The sequence below is a fragment of the Bactrocera tryoni genome, chromosome 2 (assembly GCF_016617805.1).
Source record: "Bactrocera tryoni isolate S06 chromosome 2, CSIRO_BtryS06_freeze2, whole genome shotgun sequence".
NCBI lineage: Eukaryota > Metazoa > Arthropoda > Insecta > Diptera > Tephritidae > Bactrocera > Bactrocera tryoni.
The window spans coordinates 79180562-79199987 of NC_052500.1; the positions used below are offsets into that span (position 1 = coordinate 79180562).

Consider the following 19426-nt stretch of genomic DNA (forward strand, 5'->3'; position numbering starts at 1 on the left):
CCTAATTATTATATTTAGTATAGTCTAAAACCTTTTCCACAAATCGTGCAAAATTTTTTAATATGGATTATCCACTTTAACATTCTTTGTTGCTTTTGTAACTTACTTGTTTTTCACTGAGCATTTTGTGAAACAGAAACTTTTCAGAACAAATTTATATGTGTTAGCCAAGTCGCACACCATTTTGCACCCACAATTTGACGTTTTTGAAACAAAACAGAGCAATAGAATTTGAAAATGACTTTTCAATCAATTTTGACTTAAAAGATCTCACTCAAACTTGTTACAGTGTGTTCGAAAAGTATGCAAACAGTATTCGAAACTTTTCAGATAAAATTTATAAGTTTTAGCCAAGTCGCATACCATTTTGCACCTTTAATTTGAATGCTGCAATTGAATTTTAAAAATATATTTTTAATATTTTGGACTTTAAAGCTTTTAGTCAAATTTGTTACAGTATGTGCGAAAATTATGCAAACATCATTAATTTTGCCCTATTATTTGTGATTTTGATTGAAGTACGGCATTTTTAATATTTTACATTTATATTTGGTGAAAAAATTAATATTCGTAACTTTTTAGAACAAAGTCAAGTTTTTTAGCCAAGTCGCACACCATTTTGCTCCTACAATCTGACGTTTTTGAAACGAAATAAAGCAATCGAAATTCGAAATTGTATTTTTAATATTTTCTGACCTTAAAGATCTCAGTGTATCTGAAATTATAGTAGAATTTTTAATATTTTTTGACTTTAAAAATTTCTGTTATCAATTTTTTACAGTCTGTTTGAAAATTATGGAGCAATTAATTTTTTATGGCTTTTTAATTTTTCCATTTTTTTTTATTTAATATTCAGTGTTATTTTTAAACAATTAAAATTTAATTTTTGAACTCTTTCATCAATAATTTAATTTTAATTTATTTATTTCCATTTTATTAGTTGCATTTGCATTATTTATGTATTTTTTCGGCGTAAACTTGTAATCAGTCTATATTTATTTTATTTTTATATATATAATACTATTTCTCATGAATATTTACGCGTTTTGAATTTATTTAGAAACATAACAAATAAAAAAGTGGGTTTTATTTTTTTGTTCATAGACTGTGCTGTCCAACTGTAGCTGCTAAAAATTTATTAAATTTCATATTTCAGTTATTACATAATTTATTAGTTCTTTAGTTGAATTGAATAATTTTAAGGTGCGCTGACTATAGGTTGGTGAAATACTGGTCTTTCATACTTATATTACGTAATTAAATTTCACTTATTTTCTGTATCGTTATTTTTTCACATCTGGTATTTGTGAGCTTTAAGCGCTCAGTGTTGTGTATTTGAACATTTAAATCAAAGCAGTGTTCGTAATTTTACTTAAAAATGAATGAACACATTGTTTTTTTTTTACGTGCGAAAAACGTCTTAATTTATGTTTGAGATTTAAATAATATTTGCTGTGTGGTTTTGAAAATTCAAATGTGTTTTTGGTGAAACTAATGTCTGGTTTACACTGTGCAATTTTTACGAACGCGTTATTGGGTACTTGGGTATAGAATAGTGATGAAGAAACTCGGCTCTTGAGCAAAACCAATTGACTTAACCACTGCCAAAATGGATCACATCGTAAACGCACTCTTCCCCACATACTAAAAAAGGTCTAGTGATTCGAACAGACACTAAGATTTCCACAAGTCCCCCAGTTTACCCTCGAATAGCTGCAATTAGCCACTGCTAGGCTCAAGGCCAACAAATCACCCGGCCCGGACAGGATTCCAGCAGAAATCTTGAAAATGATCGCTGCAGAGCGATCGGCAGTACTAATAACTATGTACAACGCCTGCCTCGAAGCCAGATTATTCTCTGAACCCTGGAAAAAGCAACGGCTGGTGCTAATCCGAAGAGGCTAGCAACGAAACTGGAGTATAAAATGCGTAATTGAAAGTTTAGTTAAGAAGCCGCACCGCGTAGATGGCATAAATACTAAGGAATAGTGTTGCTGGCGAATTTAGAAGTCCGAAACGCCTTCAACAGCGCTAGATGGATATGTAGATATGATCGACGCTCTCGAAAAAAGCTCAGAGTTCAGAGTGGGATCACGATAGATAGCGATCATGTTAGGAGCAGCAAAAGGATTGATTTTAAGTCCAGACTTGTGGAACATCATCTACGATGACCAGACCAATAAAATACTTAAACTTATGGACAAGCCGTAAATTTGGAGAAGTCGACTTTTACACCAACTGTTATCTGGTCACAGATACTTCAAAAAGTACCTCCATGGAATGGGAGAAGTCAAAGAGCCGTCCTCGTCGAGAAATGAAAACTAAATGCCATAGCAACGCTCTCAGAAAATAACATAGTGAAAACCATCTCAATAACTTTTATGTAGTTTTGAAGTTGTCGCTCTTAAGACATACTTTATACAAAAAGTGTTAAAAGGATATCAGAGTTAAAAGAAAAAAATACTGTGGTAATTTGTGTAGTGTGTTTTTCTAGTAGATAACTCTTTCGAAAATGGGTTTTGTGTTAAAAGTTTTGGAGACTAAAACAAAAACATGTTTTATTTGTTATTTCTGAGCACTTCTGTATGAAAACTGTGGGAACCTTCTGCTAAACTTCGTAAAACTCGAATATGTGAGCTAGAAAGTGGGTAGTATATACGAAGTTAATATGGATATGGAGTATGATAACCTTTAACTACAATTTTTTGACATCAATGAAGGTCGCCTTCTTAATTGGCTTGAAAATGGTAAAATCTATACCCTAATAAGTGCCGATTTTTGAAGCTTGATGGCATATGTGATAGACGACGGCAATAATATTAATTTATTGAAGCTGTTGACGACACAGAAGTGTCTTATTCATTATAATGTCAAGGTCTAACCTATAAAGAAGGGTTGCTGGAAAGGAAAACCAAAATTGTACGTAAAGAAGGATTGCTGCATATTAAAGTGGAATTTAGAGGGTGAGATTTAAGAAACTTTCATTTAATAATGGCTTCTAACTGTATGTGAATGCGAGGTAAATATTGTTCTCTGAATTCTTGATGGCTTATACTTGTATAGGGTGTATCAGCAAGTGGTTTGGCATTATTTTAATAAAATATTGAAAGTTTGAATTATATATTGAGTTATTTGACAGCTGTCAAACGTTCGTACATATGTCAAACTGTATGCCTTTCAAAATTTTGAAATTTTTTTAATACCATATTGAATTTTTGAAATTCTCTTAGTCATTTTTTATTGAGTTATTTGACAGCCGTCAAACGCTCATCTGTCATAGCTTTTACATTTTTTTGGTAATATTTTTGAAAGCAATTTTGATGTTCGGTTAAAATAATATTATTTTAAAATAAATTTTATGCTTAGTGGGCAAGTGCTCATTTGAGTGTGACATTTTGCTTGCAACTGTAGTTTAATATTTTTTAATTTTAAGTTTTCAAACTGTGTTGTCTCTATAGTAATACATATTTAACACATTCTCTTGACGAGTTTTACAAATATTGCATTGCCTTATTGTAGGTATGTATGCTTTATATTATATATCGTCACCTAAAATGCAAAATAGCGGAACATCAAAAACAAATTGAAAATCGCTGTCAGATATAATAATCGATATATTACCAGTTTCGGTATTAGTGTATGATAACCAATATATAACCATTTCATAAACAATATATAACCATTTCATAAACAATATATACCCATTTTATAACCGGAACTCAAATTTTGTTTCAGTATGAGTGGTTTCTATTAAATCGTTTTTCCTTCGCCTGTAAACTTATGATAAGTGATATTACGTTATTTTGCATTTTAGTTGACGTTATGTATGTATGTAGGTCTTGGGTTTAATATTTTCTTGCTTACTGTACTCTATGGATTTGCTTTCTTTTGTTATAAACTGAAATTGTTTTTCAGCTGCACTTAGAAATAATTTGGTTACACATTATTCTTGCTATTTTACTTTTTGTTTTTGCAAATGATATCGTTAGTTGGTTTGGTGCTTACTTTTGGAATGTTTGGTGAGTCTTTACTGTACTTATTTTTATTATTTACTGTTTTTTACTGTTTCTTACAACGGTTTGAAGAGGTTTCTTAAAATATTTTTTCCTCTTTTTTTAATTTTCTTTGAAAAACATTCTTTTATGCAATGTAAATATATATTAATACATTTATATTGTATATATATTTTTAACATAATTATTTAATTTAATTTTTTTATTATTTTTTTTTAGCTTTTATATTTAGTAATGCCTTATAACTAATCACTACCACATTGCTAACAATTTTCAAGTATTTTTTTTTAACATTTTTGTGTTTGCTTTTTTAACAATACAATATATAGTTTTCTTTTTTAATATTACAGTGTAATGCTAAATTAAATTTAGTAATGTTTTTTTGCTTTTAATTACATATTAAATTGTTTTTTTATTGTTGCGAAATTGCCATTTACATGCTAAGCATTAATTGTTTATTATTTCTAATTTTTTTTTAATGGTTTTCTTTTTTAATATTTTTTAAATACTTTTAGATCGGAAGAGCACATTATTTTTTTTCATATACTTATATATAATATATATTTGATAGTATATATAATAGTAATTGATGTTTATTTTTTCGGTTTAATCAGCATTTTAACAAGTTTTTTGTGTGTGTTCTGCATGTATGATCTTCTATAAGCCAAGTAAAAAATAAATCGGCTTTTCAGCTTCCCATGAATTTATGTACATGCACACACATATGTGTATATTTTAAAACATTTTAATTTTCACCAATTTTTTATATTCATTTTATATTTATTTTCATTTTTATTTCCATTTTTTCCCTCATTTTATTTTCATTAAATTTTATTTTTATTTAATTTCCATTTCATTTTATTATTATTTTTTCATTTTAAATTTGCATATTTGTATTTTAATTATTTTTTGCCTGTCTTGTAGACACTTTTTATAATTTAGTTTAGTATTTCTTTATTTGCTTCGTTTATTGTAATTCTGGCGTTCCAACTATTCCTAAATAAATACATACAAGCGCTAACAAATTTACATCTTTTTTGAATATTAAAGGCCTTTCTACGTTTCAACTACGTTTTGCTTACTACTCACACTAGTTGTATATATATACTTAGTACATATTTTTTATTGTTTCCATTTTCTGTATAAATATGTATCCATATATGGTTCCTGCACCGATATACCAACTACCCGCTATGCACAACAATCATGACACAAATACATAAGTATGTCTATCGTGTATAAATATGTATTGACTCGCAGATATGAACGAAAGTAGAATTGACATTTAATTTTAATTAAATTTTATTTAACTAAATTAATTATTAAAAAAATTTTATCTAAACATTAAATAAAATTTAATTTATTTAATTAAATAATTTTTCAAATAAAGCGGCAAGTTAAAAAAAATTATATTTTATTTTTTTTGCCCAAAAGGCAAACAAATAAACATAAAATATAAATGTGTACAAATAAAAAAATATGTATATAAATATAAAATAAAAAATATAAATAATATATAAATAAAAAAAAAATAATTTAAAACTGGCAAAGTAATATTTTTTTGTTAAAATGTGACTATATAAAAAATATGTAAATATTTATACTTGCATAATGTTTATCTTTTAAATTTGTATTAAAACCCTTACATAATCAGTAAGTCGTACCAACATTAATAAAAAAATTATTAAAAAAAAATGAGAAAATTTTTAATAATTAGTAGCAGTTTTCTAATTTTTATTTTCAATAAAAAATAAAAAGTTAAGAATAAAAACAAATTATACATTCAGTAAACTTTTTCAAAACTAATATAAAAAAAATTATTTAAGAAATAAAAGTAATAATTCATTAATTTATTATTGTGTCTATTCATTATTTTATATTGAAAAAAGAAAAATTTGTAAACAATTTTAATTTTGATATAATTTTTCAATGATTTCAATATTTTATACTTGTAAAAATAATAATTTTTTTGAGCTTGTTTGTTTGCAACAAAAGTAATATTTTAATAAAAAAATATTATCATCATAATGTATTTATTTTTTTATTGAAAAAAACTTTTTTGACATTTATTGTTTTATAATGAGTTTGTTTCTGAAGTGGTATTAGCTGCTAGCTATCAGGAATAAGGAGAAGAATCTAACAATTAGTAAGTTACATTGACAATAAGCGAAATTATGAAAAAGCAAAGAAACGGAAAATTGCCAAAAATTAGCAGAGGAATCATTAAACATTTTTCTTTGCTAAACACATCATACCAAGGATTGGAAATGTATTTTTATGGTTTTTATTTTCACAATTAAAATAACAAAAATCAAAGCAATTGCATCAAATATCGTTTATTTAGACACGCATAAATTTATATTTAGTTAAGTCCACAACATCCATAAATTGTACTAAATTGTTGAATACTGATAATATATTTTAACTTTCTTGGTTTGACGTTATTGTTTTTGTTTAAATTACTTTTACAGAAAATGTTAGAAACTTTTCAGAATAAATTAATTGTTTTAGCCAAGTCGCTTTTACAAATTGACGTTTTTAAAACGGAATGGTGCAATTGAGTTATAAAAAGTATTTATTTTTATAAATTATGCACAAATTTCAATAGCAATAACTAGCAGCTCTCTTTGCTATTTAAAACGCTTTTGCAGCAGAAATTTGGAAACATAGCATTTAAGAAAAATGGCAACATAGCACTTAGGAAACAAAACGATTGGACCAGACAAATGCATACTACTGAAAATGGTAAAAATTTCCACTCAAATACTTTTTATACAAAAATATGAAATCGATTTCACTCAAAAAAATTCTGTTAGTAAAAAGATTTAAAAAGATATGTATATGGTGTATATATGCAAAAATAGTCTAACTAGGCTTAGAATAATAATAGAATAATCAATTATTGCATTAGTAAAGAAAGAAATTTTTAAACCTATTAGATTATCATAGTTTTTTCAAATTAGTTGGAATTCAGTGTATTTTTTTACCCATCAATCGATTTTACCTGATCAACTATATTTATAATTTTATTTTTTATATTATAATATAAAAAATTAAAAAAAAATAATGAAATAAAAAATGGTTAAAAAATGCCTTATAAATTTCTAAACAAGTTGAAACAAGAAAGAAGTTGTTCCAAATATTTTTAAATAATTTATTGTAAGCTTAAATTTATATAATATAAAAAATGTTAAATTTAATTTGGGCATACTTTTGGCTTTTTGGAAAAATGATATCTCGAAATTAATATAGGAAATCCAAATTAATATAAAAAACAAAAGAAACTTTTTTAAAATTTCGTTTTAATTGACGGCTTAGTTTTGTTTTCTTAATAATTAAGCTTTAGTAAAGAAAATTCTAAAGAATATCATAACCTCAAATACTAAATAAAATACTGGCACGTTAAAAATAAAAAAAATCATAATCTCAAAATATTTATTAAAATACTGTCAGGTTAAAAATAATAAAATCATAACCTCAAGATGTAAAATAAAATATTGTAAAGCTGAAATAAAAAAAAATCATAACCTCGGAATATTTAATAAAATACTGGTAAAAAAATTATAACCTCAAAGAACTATATAAAATATTATCATGCTAAAATAAAGACATAATATCAAAATACTAAATAAAATACTGTCACGCTAAAAGTAAAAAAATCATAACCTCAAAATACTAAAAAAAAAATATAAAATATTTTTAAAACATCAAAATGGGCAAGATAATTCTATCTAAAAACAACTGCTTTCGAAAATACTGATATGTGCTTGCTCGTGCTACTTAATTAATTTAAAAAATTTTCTTAAATAGCTTAAATCATTTTAAATTAAACAAAAATAATTAAAAAAATAATTTATAGTTTTAATAATTCCAAAAAATTTTTAAAAATTTTTGTAATTCAAAATTTATTTTGTTTTACTAAATTGCACTAAAATTTTCTAGAAAATTTTAATGTTAATATTTCTAAACTTTTTTTACCAACCTTTACGTTTGTGGTCTTTTTACAACTCTCGAGCACCTCATTCTCCATAAGCTCCACTATGGTTCTCACTTGTAATAGCTTACGGCAACCATTTTCTCACTTTTCTCTAATCTAGATAATAACCTATATTCATAAATAACTGTATATAACAGACGAAATAATTACGAACTCGGCTTTTAAAGGAACACATATGAATCGGCAAACAAGTCTCTAAACATCTGCTCTCTCTAACCACCCCTCTCTGCTTTCTACATTAACTCTAACTTGTACGTTTATTTGTTTATAAAAATTATTCAACCCCACCATAGGCCCCATACCGCATTTGTATTCATAAAAAAGTTTCCAGTTTTCCTCAACACTTTTTTTTCCTTTTTTTCGTATTCTCCGTTTCTTTGTCCTCTGTTCCCCTCTAGCGCTCGCACATACGCCCGTTTCGTTTACCTCAAATGCAAACGCCAATACCCGACACCATAACAACGGAGCCACTGAACACTGTCTAGTAGTTAAATTGAACCTAATACCAACAACAATGTGCGCATACAAAAACAACACACACATGTACACACATAGTTACGAAAACGCAGGCACACTGTGACGCTAACGAATCAAGACTGGCCGGCCGCCTGTGTTGTAGCCAATGTCGAGGAGCTGCGGAGTGCATTGGCATCGGCGACGCGCTCAACAGCATTTCGCGCATTCGGATTTTACTTTGGCGGCTGCTTCGAGCGCTGCGGCTGCTGCCTTTTCCGCCGCTTCGATGGCCGCTTGCGCTTCCGCCTTGGCTTGCGCTTCCACGACGGCTTCGGCTTCGGCGCGTCGCTTGGCCGCCTGACATTGCGCACAGTGTTTCTCCAAGAATTTCATAGACAAGTGGAACGTATATCGGTGCCGGGTACAACGCCTTTACATCTTATATTCCACAATCTTGTTTGGATTCAGGAATTGCTCACGCTGTGCCGCATCCAAGTGGGCGACGGTGCGACTTAAGCCGGATGCGCTGCCAGTTCCGGGTGAGGAGTGCTTTTGTTGCTGCTGCTGCTGCGACGTCTGCTGTTGTGCCTGTTGCTGCTGTGACTGCTGCTGTTGTTTGTGTTGTTGTTGTTGTTGCTGTTTATTTTGATTATTGTTTTCCGGCTGATAGTAACCGCCGGCGCTGAGCACACCGACATTCACGCCCGCCACAACGGGCTGCTGCTGATAGCCGGAATACTGCGGATAGTAAGGCGGTGTGGTATGCTGTGTGCCGCCGCCGCCACCACCGCTGCCGCTTACCATGTCTACCGTTTGCACATTTCCGCTCGGCTGTTGCTGGTACTGCTGTTGTTGTTGCTGTTGCTGCTGATATTGTTGCTGTTGTGTGTGCTGCGGATGTCCGTGTTGATGATGGTGATGCGCGCTGCGCGGTTGCTCGGAATGCAATATCGGATATTGCTGTTGATGTGAGTATTCCTGCGAAGTGCCACCGCCCAGACGCGCCGTGGACTCGTCGTGCAGCCCCTCGCCCATGTCGCCGTCGCGGTTGTGCGCGCCGCGTATGCACAGCTTGGTGAAGAGCCAGACGCGCGTGCGGTAGAGCAGATAGCAGCAGAAGTGCACCACAACGACGAATATTATGGCACACACGGTGACAATTATGGCCTTGCCCGGTTTGGTCCAGTCCAGCATCGGGTAAATGTAGACGTTGTTCTTTCTGTGAACAAAAAGTTGTGACGTTTGTAAGAAGATCAGCGTTCATTATATATTTATTGATGTGCTTGCAATTGGTGTACGGTGTTGAGGTGGTGAATGTGTGCAGGAAACTCAATAAAGATGTGGAAATCAAACCAAAAAGTGATGTGCTGGATTGCCGTGTGCATATTTCAACATTTTATACTTTCAAAATAATATTTTCTTTTTAATGTGGAGTTATTTTTTACTATAAAAACAATATTTCAATTAAATATTTTTAGATAAAGTCTAAAAACATTCAAAAAAATAATTTATTGAACACACCAAGCAAATATAAAATAAAACATACATACATACATATATACATACATATGTATATATATTTGCAAAATAATTTTAAAAGTTAAATAACTGTTTTAATATTTCTACGACTGGAGTAAATTAAAATATTTGCAACGTAAACTTTTAGGACCTTATAGTGCATACATAGTATACTATATGATCAAATTTCACTCAGACTGTTCCACTTAAGCTGTACATGGGATTACGGGTTTTAAAAAATCAAATTTTTTGTTGCCAATCTACTATTCTACAACCCCTCCAGAATATTTTCCTAAACTTTTAAGTTGATCCGAGTAGTAACTTCGGATTTCGCTAGGGGCTAAGTGCGTCGTCTTTAAACGCGTTTTTCACGAAACTGATTTTGAAGTCGGTTGGCAAGATTTCTCGAGAACAACAGATCTTCATAAAATTGTACACAAATCTTTGAGATAGAATTCACAGGCGCATCCTTTTTCCGAAGGGTTACTGGAAATGGCGTCGCAATGGCTGAGTTCAGAATATCTTTTTTGATAAAGTATGTTTATAACAATAAAAAATTGTAATAAAATATTTAATTTTTTTTATGAGAAAAAATTTCTTGAAAAAAGGCTGTTTTTTACCCGAGTAAACCCATGTAACCCCTAAAACTACGCGCACAAACTGAACCAGTAAATTTCTTTTTGATTTCTCATACAATCTTTCTAAAGGTACATTCGTGTGAAGTTTGAACTTCATTTGTCGAATAGTGTGTGTTTGGCAGCTGTTTGTTTAGCACGTGAAAGGTTGGTCTGGCGATTTTACCATGAAAAATATTGAAAAACGAAATTTCATTCAGTTAAGGTCGGGAAATAATCGAAAGCTTTCCACGAAAAATTTAAAGAAACATTGATCGAAAGTCGTAATGTTGTCATAAGAGCGATAGCGGGGAACCTCAACATTTCCTATGATTCGACTCAACACATTTGGGTTAATGTGTTGGGTATGAAAAATGTCATTGTCAGACTCGAACAAAAAGACCTGCTGAGTTTTTTGCAAAAACGATTTGCAGTAGAAGTCGCAAAAGAGCTGTTTCCCATAGTAGTTGAGAACTATATATCAATCTAACAATTTAATTAATGTCGTTCCAAAAACAAGCAGAAACCGATAAAACTGCGTGAAGTAAGTCGTCATAATGACGGACTTATGTGCAGTAAATTCAGAGATTTTTTCCACGATAAAGTTTCATCACATACTAGTTCAATTGTTTTTTGACCAAAAACAAAATGGGAGTCAATCATCAACCACTTTATACGCCAGATTTGACTACTTGTGCCTTTTCTTTGTTTTCAAAACTAAAAACTCAATTTTGGGAAATGTGTTAAGAATCTTCTGAGGGCCTTAAAACTCACTCACTGAAGGTCATGCCAGTCGAGACAATAACAAGTGGAAGGGAATTGGATTAAGTTCCAGCATGTTTGCATTGGCTCTAAATAAGTTTATTTTGAATGCGACAATAAAGATTTGTATTAAAATATGTAAAAAGTGTAAATTCTAGTCAAATTTGATCGGATGGTCACTCTGAAATTGGATATAGTAACTATTTTCTCCAATCTGCTGGGCGGAAATAGAGACACACATTTGGAAAATGGTTCGAATTGAGATGTAATGTTGGGAAGCAAATGAAATGATAGTTGGATACTTAAGTAATTGAAAATTGTCAACATAACTCTCTCTCTCTTATCAATAAAGTCGATATATACAACAAAATGGGCCTTACAGATTAAGAAGACTGCACGAAATGTCTAGAGACAGGCAACAAGGAAAGAATGCAGCATCTCCCGTATTGGAAAGACTACGCTGTAAGTAGCTAGGGTCCCCATGGACTTAAAAGTTTTAAGCCCACACCTAAGTGGTAAAGAGTTCTTTTATAACAGAAATATATTCGAAAGCTTACCATAGCCTTCCAAGAGGGCGGCTGACATTAGAAAACCAGGGCTCGAAGTGCACGTTCTAAAAGGATTATAGCTCGAGAGAATCAGAATAACAACCGAAAAGGTCTTTAAGTATGTATCTAGAAATCGCGTCTTATTTTAGCCCAGCACGTAAAGAATCTTTTCTTTCAATTGGAGTTATATTACCAAGTATTTTACTGGAAGCGACTTTGAAGTTCATTGTAACATGAAATCTTGACTAAGGAGATTTAAAGGTTAGACAGACATGTTTTCCAAAATTTTAACTTGTGGATTTCGGAAGAGCAATTAACACGTTGATTTTAAAAATAAGTTCGTGACAAAATCAAAAAGTGATAGGTAAACTGAGAAGAAAAATTAAAAACTATAAGGTGCATTTCTCAATTAATCGTGAGCTCAATACTAAAAAATTATGTTTTAACATAGAGGTGAAGGTTTGTGTCGGAAAACTTCTGTACTCACCTATCTGTGCCACCAGCTATGAAATATATGCCCGTAAATATGCCGTAGGCCAAGCCGATGCCGGTCGTAAAGTAGACATGACTCAATTTAATCGGATGTCCGACAATAGCTAAATCGATGAGCATAATCACCGAATTGAACACATGCACCATTATATTTAAAGCATCTATTTTGTGGATTTCTGCAAAAGAAACGAAAAGATATAAATAAATAAAGTAAGTGCTTTGTTTTTCCTACCTGGATCGTGCACCAACAGCCAATAGCACATCGTTATTATGAACGAGTACACGGTGGCGCATGTGTAGAGCACCCAGTAGATATGATGCAGGCGGCTCTTGCGCACCTGACGCACAACCTCGAAATCCTCACGTTCCACCATCATGCCCTGCGTTACAATCCACGCCGCCAACCAAGCTTGCACCGTACAAAAGAGCAGACCCCAATGTGTCAAGTAGATCCACCATTTTGCATAATGATTCTCGAAGTGCTCTTCGGTGCGACCGATGTCGAGTAGCGAGCAAACGAGTGCGGCGAGGCAGGTAATTGCCGTTAGCCAACGGTAAAAAAGATACACTATGCGCACTTGGGTGTTGCGTTGCCACTAAGAGGGAGTCAAGATTATTGATGAATGGAGGGTAAGGAGCAGTTCATGTTAAGCAAAAAGAGTAGACTGTTGAGAGACTTACCTGACACAGGTAGAAATTGTGCCGGTGCACATGCTCCGGCGTGAATTTGGGGAAACAACTGTTCCACAAACGGCTAACCATCATTCTTTTTTGGCCGACGCAGGACGTCGGATCGTCGGTAATGTTATTGAACTCCTCGCAACTGTCGTCGTGTTGCGGTAAACGTGTCGTCGTTGTACGTTGTTGGTGGTGGTAGTGTTGTGGTTGATGCTGGAATTGTTGTTGTGGCTGCTGTTGTTGTTGTTGCAGCTGCTGGTGTTGCTGTAGTTGTGGTTGTTGCTGTTGAGGTGACGTTTTGTTGCTGTGTACGGACAACTGCGGATATAGAAAATCCGTCGGTGTCGGTGGCGGTGTCGCCACAGGTATTGGTGATTCGCTTGCGATACTATTCTCTGGTGCTGTGATCGTAAGCGCCGGATAGGTGAATGGACGCAATGACCGATTGAGCACAGGCGATAGTATCGGCTCTTCTTCTTCGTCAATATCGATGTCGTCGAGTCCGACGAGATCGGTACTGCTGTCGAGTTCGAGATTGAGATGGGTGGTAGTGGTGGTGGTGGCGGTGTTGTAGTCAAGACCCCAATCGAGTTCAAGTTCGAGTGCGCGCACAAGTTCGTCGTGTACGTCCGCCTCGGGTTCCGGTTCTGGTACCGGGATATCAAGATCTTCAAGATCCTCGACGTTAAGGCCCAAGCCAATGTCGTGACCAATGTGGTCAACGTCGTTAACGTCAACACCGACGCCGACGCCCACGTCGAGATCGAGATCAAGATCAAGTTCAAGATCAGTATCCGGCTCGGCCTCAAGTGCCGGCGATGGTACGCTGCAACGTGCTGCAACGTCCAATAGATAATCGGCAGCAAGACTGCTGCCACGTCGCGATGACGACGATTTGTATGCGTAAGCGCCAGAGTGTAGCGACGCGCGTTCGTATTCGTAGTCACTGGTATCGAGATCGAGGCCCAAACCCAGGCCAAGTCCCAAACCGTATGCGCCGCTGCTGGCAACACAACCACCAGCGCTGCTGCTGGCCGCTGTCGATGTGGAGGCGAGCAAGGGGCGCGCGTGTGCAAGCGCGGCTGGCGACGTGCGTCCGTATGTGGCGCCAAGTGAGCCGGCAGTAAGGTAATTGCTGCCAACACTACCGCTGATGCTGCCACTACCGCCGCTGCCGCTCGAGTGATACCAGCGATAGTTGCGGCCGATGGGTGTAAGACCGCCTACGCCGCTATCGCTGCCGCTCGTGCCAAGATAAGCGCCGCCGTATGTACCGCCGCCGTACGAACCGTACGATCCGTATGCGCTATAGGTCGAACTGTGATGACTCGGCGTGTGGTGGTTCGAACTGGTGTTGGTGGTTGGTGGCGGCGGTGCCGTATAATAGTTGCACGCTTGTTGTGCCTGCTGCTGGGACAGCGATTGTTGTTGCTGCAGCTGCTGCTGTTGCAGCTGTTGTTGTTGTTGCTGTTGCTTTTGTAGTTGTAGTTGTTGCTGTTGTAATTGATGTTGTTGTATAAGTAGTTGTTGTTGTTGCAGATGATGTTGTTGATGATGTGAGTGTTGATGGAGATGTGTATATGAGGGAGCGGGCGAATGGGTCGGTGTGGAGCGTGAACTGGTGATATTATAATTATGATTGTAGTTGTAGTTGTAGTAGTTGTAATGCTGTGGCAACTGCTGATACTGTGAATACTTCTGCTGGTACGGTTGATGCTGATACTTCTGATACTGTTGGTACTTCTGGTACTGTTGATACTGCTGCGGTATGGGGCCACTAGTTGGCTCTGGACGAAAATAAAGCTGCGCGTAATCCAATGTGATGGTGTGGTGACGGATGGGTATGTGTTTATATGGAGGCGTTGTTACTGATTAAAATGCTTTGGTGTGGATTACAAACGGTTTTTATTTAATACTTATTTTATCTTTGTCTTATATAACTTGATTTATCGCGTTAATCACTGCTTGTGATTGTAAACTTATATTTCTCTTTGTTTTATGTCGCTTGTGTGTCTGAGCCGCTCTGTAATCGTACAAGATGCTGCACAAAACTGCAAGTAAAAGTGAAAAAAAATTTCTATTAATTAATTGAAGCATAGAGGGCCGGATTTCGTAGAAATGTGTCTTTTACACAACAAATGCGGTGCATGTATCAACGCCTAAGTAATCTTATTACATTGCTGTGGCAGTTACGTATACGCCGTGGAGTTCACGAGAATCCAAAAGGATTATGAATTAAGCACAATTTAATTAGCTTTCCCAGTTGTCTCTATATAGGGAGTTAACGGCAGCTAAAAGCGCAATTAGTCGGTAACTACTTCTTACACAATAAAACATATGTATACATTGTGTCTTAAAAATACCCGAAAATTGTAAACAAACGCAAACTATTTAATTATTCATCAATATTTATTTTGTCGCCTCGCGAATTTAGCGAATCTCCTTTTATCTCTTCGATCGACTGAAAACGGGTTCCACAGAGCGGCAATTTCAGTTTGGGGAACAAGAAAAAATCATACGGAGCCAAATCTGGTTAATACGGTGGTTGATCGTTGGAATTCATTGCGTTTTTGGCTTTAAATTCGGTCCCAAACGTAGCTCGATGCGATGGTGCATTATCAGTCTGTAAAAACCAGGAATTGTTATTACACAATTATGGCCATTTTCGACAGAAGTTCTTGCGCAAACGCATTAACACGATCAAAAATAACTAATAAGGACCGACTGTCCCTCTGGAATAAATTCGTGATGCACCAAACCACGAATATCGAAAAAATCATGACCATCGCATTTAGTTTTGTGCGGCCTTGGCGTTTTTGGTTTTTGTTTTGGCTTGTTTTTTTTCATTCTATTCCAATTATTGTTCACTTGTTTGCATGTTAAACTCATAAACTCTCTTCGGCAGTTATAATGTTCGCCATGAATGTGTGATCGGAATTCGCACGATCAAGCATGTCCAAGGAGGCCTGTTTAGAGTCCTTTTTTGAAAAGAAAACATATTTATGGGAACGAGTGGAGCAAGAATGCGTTTAATACCCAAAATATTCACCAAGATCATTAGAACGTACTCGCGAGATATGTGGAGCTCTCCTGCCATATCTCTTATACTTGCCTGACGATTTTTAAGCACCACATCCTACCCTTTTTTCCATCAGTTCAAGAGATCGAAGGTCGTCCAGTACGAGGATCTTGAAGGATCCCTTGACTGTTTTTGAAACTTTGTACCACTCGCAGGCTTATTTTTTTGAAAAAACTGAATCAGCGTAAGCCTTTGATGGCCTTCCACTAACTTTTACATAGCTGAATGAATGTAAGGGAATTACGAAATTAAATATTTTAACTAAATTTTTGTTTAATATAAAAAATATAATATATTTAGGACAAAAAATCTGATATTTTTGCACCAAATTCAGAGTTTTATTCAGAAAAATTAGAATAATCCTATTAAAGTTAAATATTTACCATCTTGTTCGGAAATATGTTGGCATTTTGAATGTAATTTTATGACGCTACTCTCATAGAAATATTGGTCCCTTGTGACTTAAAACTGCGAGAATCGTGGTTTTCTTAAGGAGAATTTTTCACATGTAAAATCATTCGCCATATACAGGAACAGGTAATAGTAACCACAGAGTCATACAATAAAGTCGATAATTAAGGACCTCTCAATCAAGGTCGTGGGGCTTCTGGCGACACACTGTCTATATTTGTGGCTAGGCGTTGTTCAAATGAAACATAACTCCTCACTTATTGGTCTCCTGGGTGATTTTTTCATTCAGAAGGTATAATCTTTAACAGTACAGGTCTAAAGGGAGTAACTTTTAATACTTGTAGTTGATAATGCAACCACTCCCACCAAACTAAAAATAAAATCAGCCTGACCGTCAATTGGCTTGGTCATCGTTTGCGCCGGCTCACCGAGTATCGCCCACCGCATTCTTCGCTTGAGCTTGCCGTAAGTGACTAATTTTTTATCATCAATAAACAATGGTTTTCAGCGATCCGTATATGGAAATTTAGTGTCAAATTTTATTGTTTTTACATTAGCTCGTCTGGCAACGATACCTCATGTTTATTTTCATATCCTGCCTTATATAAATTATTTATAATAGTATTTTTGAGCAATGTTAAGCTTCTGGGCAATCGAAATAGTGTTTACATGACATTTTCATTATTTTATAAATGTTTCAGCAATGGGCCTTTCAGAGCGTTGAGCATATTTGACCTTAGAATTACTGGAACGGAATCGCCGAAACCATAATTGTGTGTGATTGTTTCCCGTCGTATCAGAGCCAAAAAAATAACCAGATTCTCAGTCGCCTTGTTGTGTTTTCCCCTATATTCAAAAAAAAGTAAAATAAGACATATTTCCCCTTTGCTGGTGTTCACACTTCATGCGTATTCCAACAATACTGAGTCCAGCAATCTTAAAAATGTTTGAAATGTTTGTTTTTTTCGTAGAAAATCTTAACCTTTTAACGCGTGTGAGATACAAAATACTACCTATATATTCATCTATTGGATAGTTGATTTATTTATACTATATATAAACAGTTCTACATTCATTAAACTGTCTCTCATGACAATATTAACGCATATGCATTTGAGCGTGCCGGTATGCGCCTTCAAAGATATAATAATATTCACAGTATAATAATATAAAAAACATTAAAAAAAAAATAAAAATTAATTAAAAAATATTGAAAATAATGTTTGGAAAAAATTATCTTTTTAAAATTAATATAATAATTTTGCAACAAATATTAAAAAATATGACTGAAAAAAAATTTGGAAAAAGATATTGAAAAAAAAATTAGAAAAAAATTACAATAAAAGCGAATGAGCAGAAATTGCCTTAGACAGCTTACACAACTTCAAAAAAATCACATATTTTTTATTTTTTATGGAAAGTTTTGGGAAACATATTTGTAACAAAGGGTTAGTGTCACAGTTTTAGTTAACATTTAAAAAAAAAAAAAATTCTGCGCAGTAGTGGAAGAGAAGTGATCTCATATACATTGTAACGGAGTACACATCGTTAATGAAAAACATATATGTGACCTGGTCTACGAAAAGGGGGCTTAGGTGTCAAAAAAAAGGAGAACAATTAATGAGATAACGATAAACTGACTATTATTTTTAACAGCTTTTCCCAGAAAACTAGTTTTCGCACGTTAGCCTCCTTTTCGTAGACCAGGTCACATATACTATATAAAAAATATGAGTAATATATACATATATATATTTTCAATAGCATTTCATAAACAAATTATTTTGGATACTTTCCTGAACAAAACTTAAATTTTTCACTCTGGATATTTACTTTCACTAATTATGTAACAAAGGAAAAAATAATAATTTAACTGTTTTTGTTTTTAGTTTTGACACAAAGCTAATGCGCTTAAAGTATTGCGCGTGCGTAAGTCAGCAGCACAAATTTGTGCTTTTCACCATTTTTAACTAATCAAAAAGGCATTCGAGTTGGAAATATGTAAAAGAAAATCAAGTTGGCAGTCAGTTGCAGCGCCATACAGCAAAGCAATACGAGGGTGATATAAATAGCGTGTAACGGTACATAAGTTGCGAGGGATAGAGCGTGTAGCAACTGAATAAAAGAAGAAAATGCATCAAAAGCTGCAACAGCTGCCACTAAATATGATTGCGTGCAGTTGTAGTGCGCCATAGTATAACCCCATAAAGAACACGTACAGAAGGCTGCAGTGCAGATTTGTCTTTATCTCTTTGGCTTTGCTTCATCTTCCATGCATATTTCCTGCTGCCTTGGCAGCCCTCACCCATTTGCATGCACGAGTGAATTTATTATGCTTAATAAAGGGTGTCTTTTAAGGGGTAAGGAAGTTTTAATTTAAAATAAAGTTGAGAAGATGATAAAAAAAAATAAAAAAAAAATTGGATTTCAGAAGATCAGATATGGCTCTGAAATTTTGTAGACGTCCTTCTCTTCTTAAAAAGCGGTTTATTTGTTGTAATCGTTGGTATTCGACCAATATCTGTTGCAACTGCCATACAAACTGACCGATAAAACTCAAGTCTTTGTAAGGAAAACTTGTTTATTTGACGAGTTATTTTAAAAAAAATTTAACACAGGTTATTACACAAGATAATGATACAATCTCCGAAGAAACTGTTTAGATCGGAGCACTATAGCATATAGCTACCATATAAATGGACCGATTAAAATTTAATTCTTATATGGAAAACTTCTTCATTTGATATCTTCGCAAAACTTGGCATGGAATAATACCTATAACAAAGCTACAAATTTTTGTGTTAATGGTTCAGATCAGACCATTATAGCATATAGCTGCCATATGAACTGACTGTCGA

The 19426-nt window shown here is 34.0% G+C and overlaps 1 protein-coding gene across 1 annotated transcript; it reads right to left on the minus strand.

The window, feature by feature from the left end:
• Positions 1 to 8880: 8880 nt before the first annotated feature.
• LOC120769629 lies at positions 8881 to 14587 on the minus strand (the record flags this gene model as incomplete). Its single annotated transcript, XM_040096734.1, has 4 exons — positions 8881 to 9685; positions 12396 to 12576; positions 12633 to 12996; positions 13082 to 14587. Coding segments are annotated over 4 exons (2838 nt in total), but the record flags the coding sequence as incomplete, so codon positions are not given.
• Positions 14588 to 19426: the final 4839 nt, after the last annotated feature.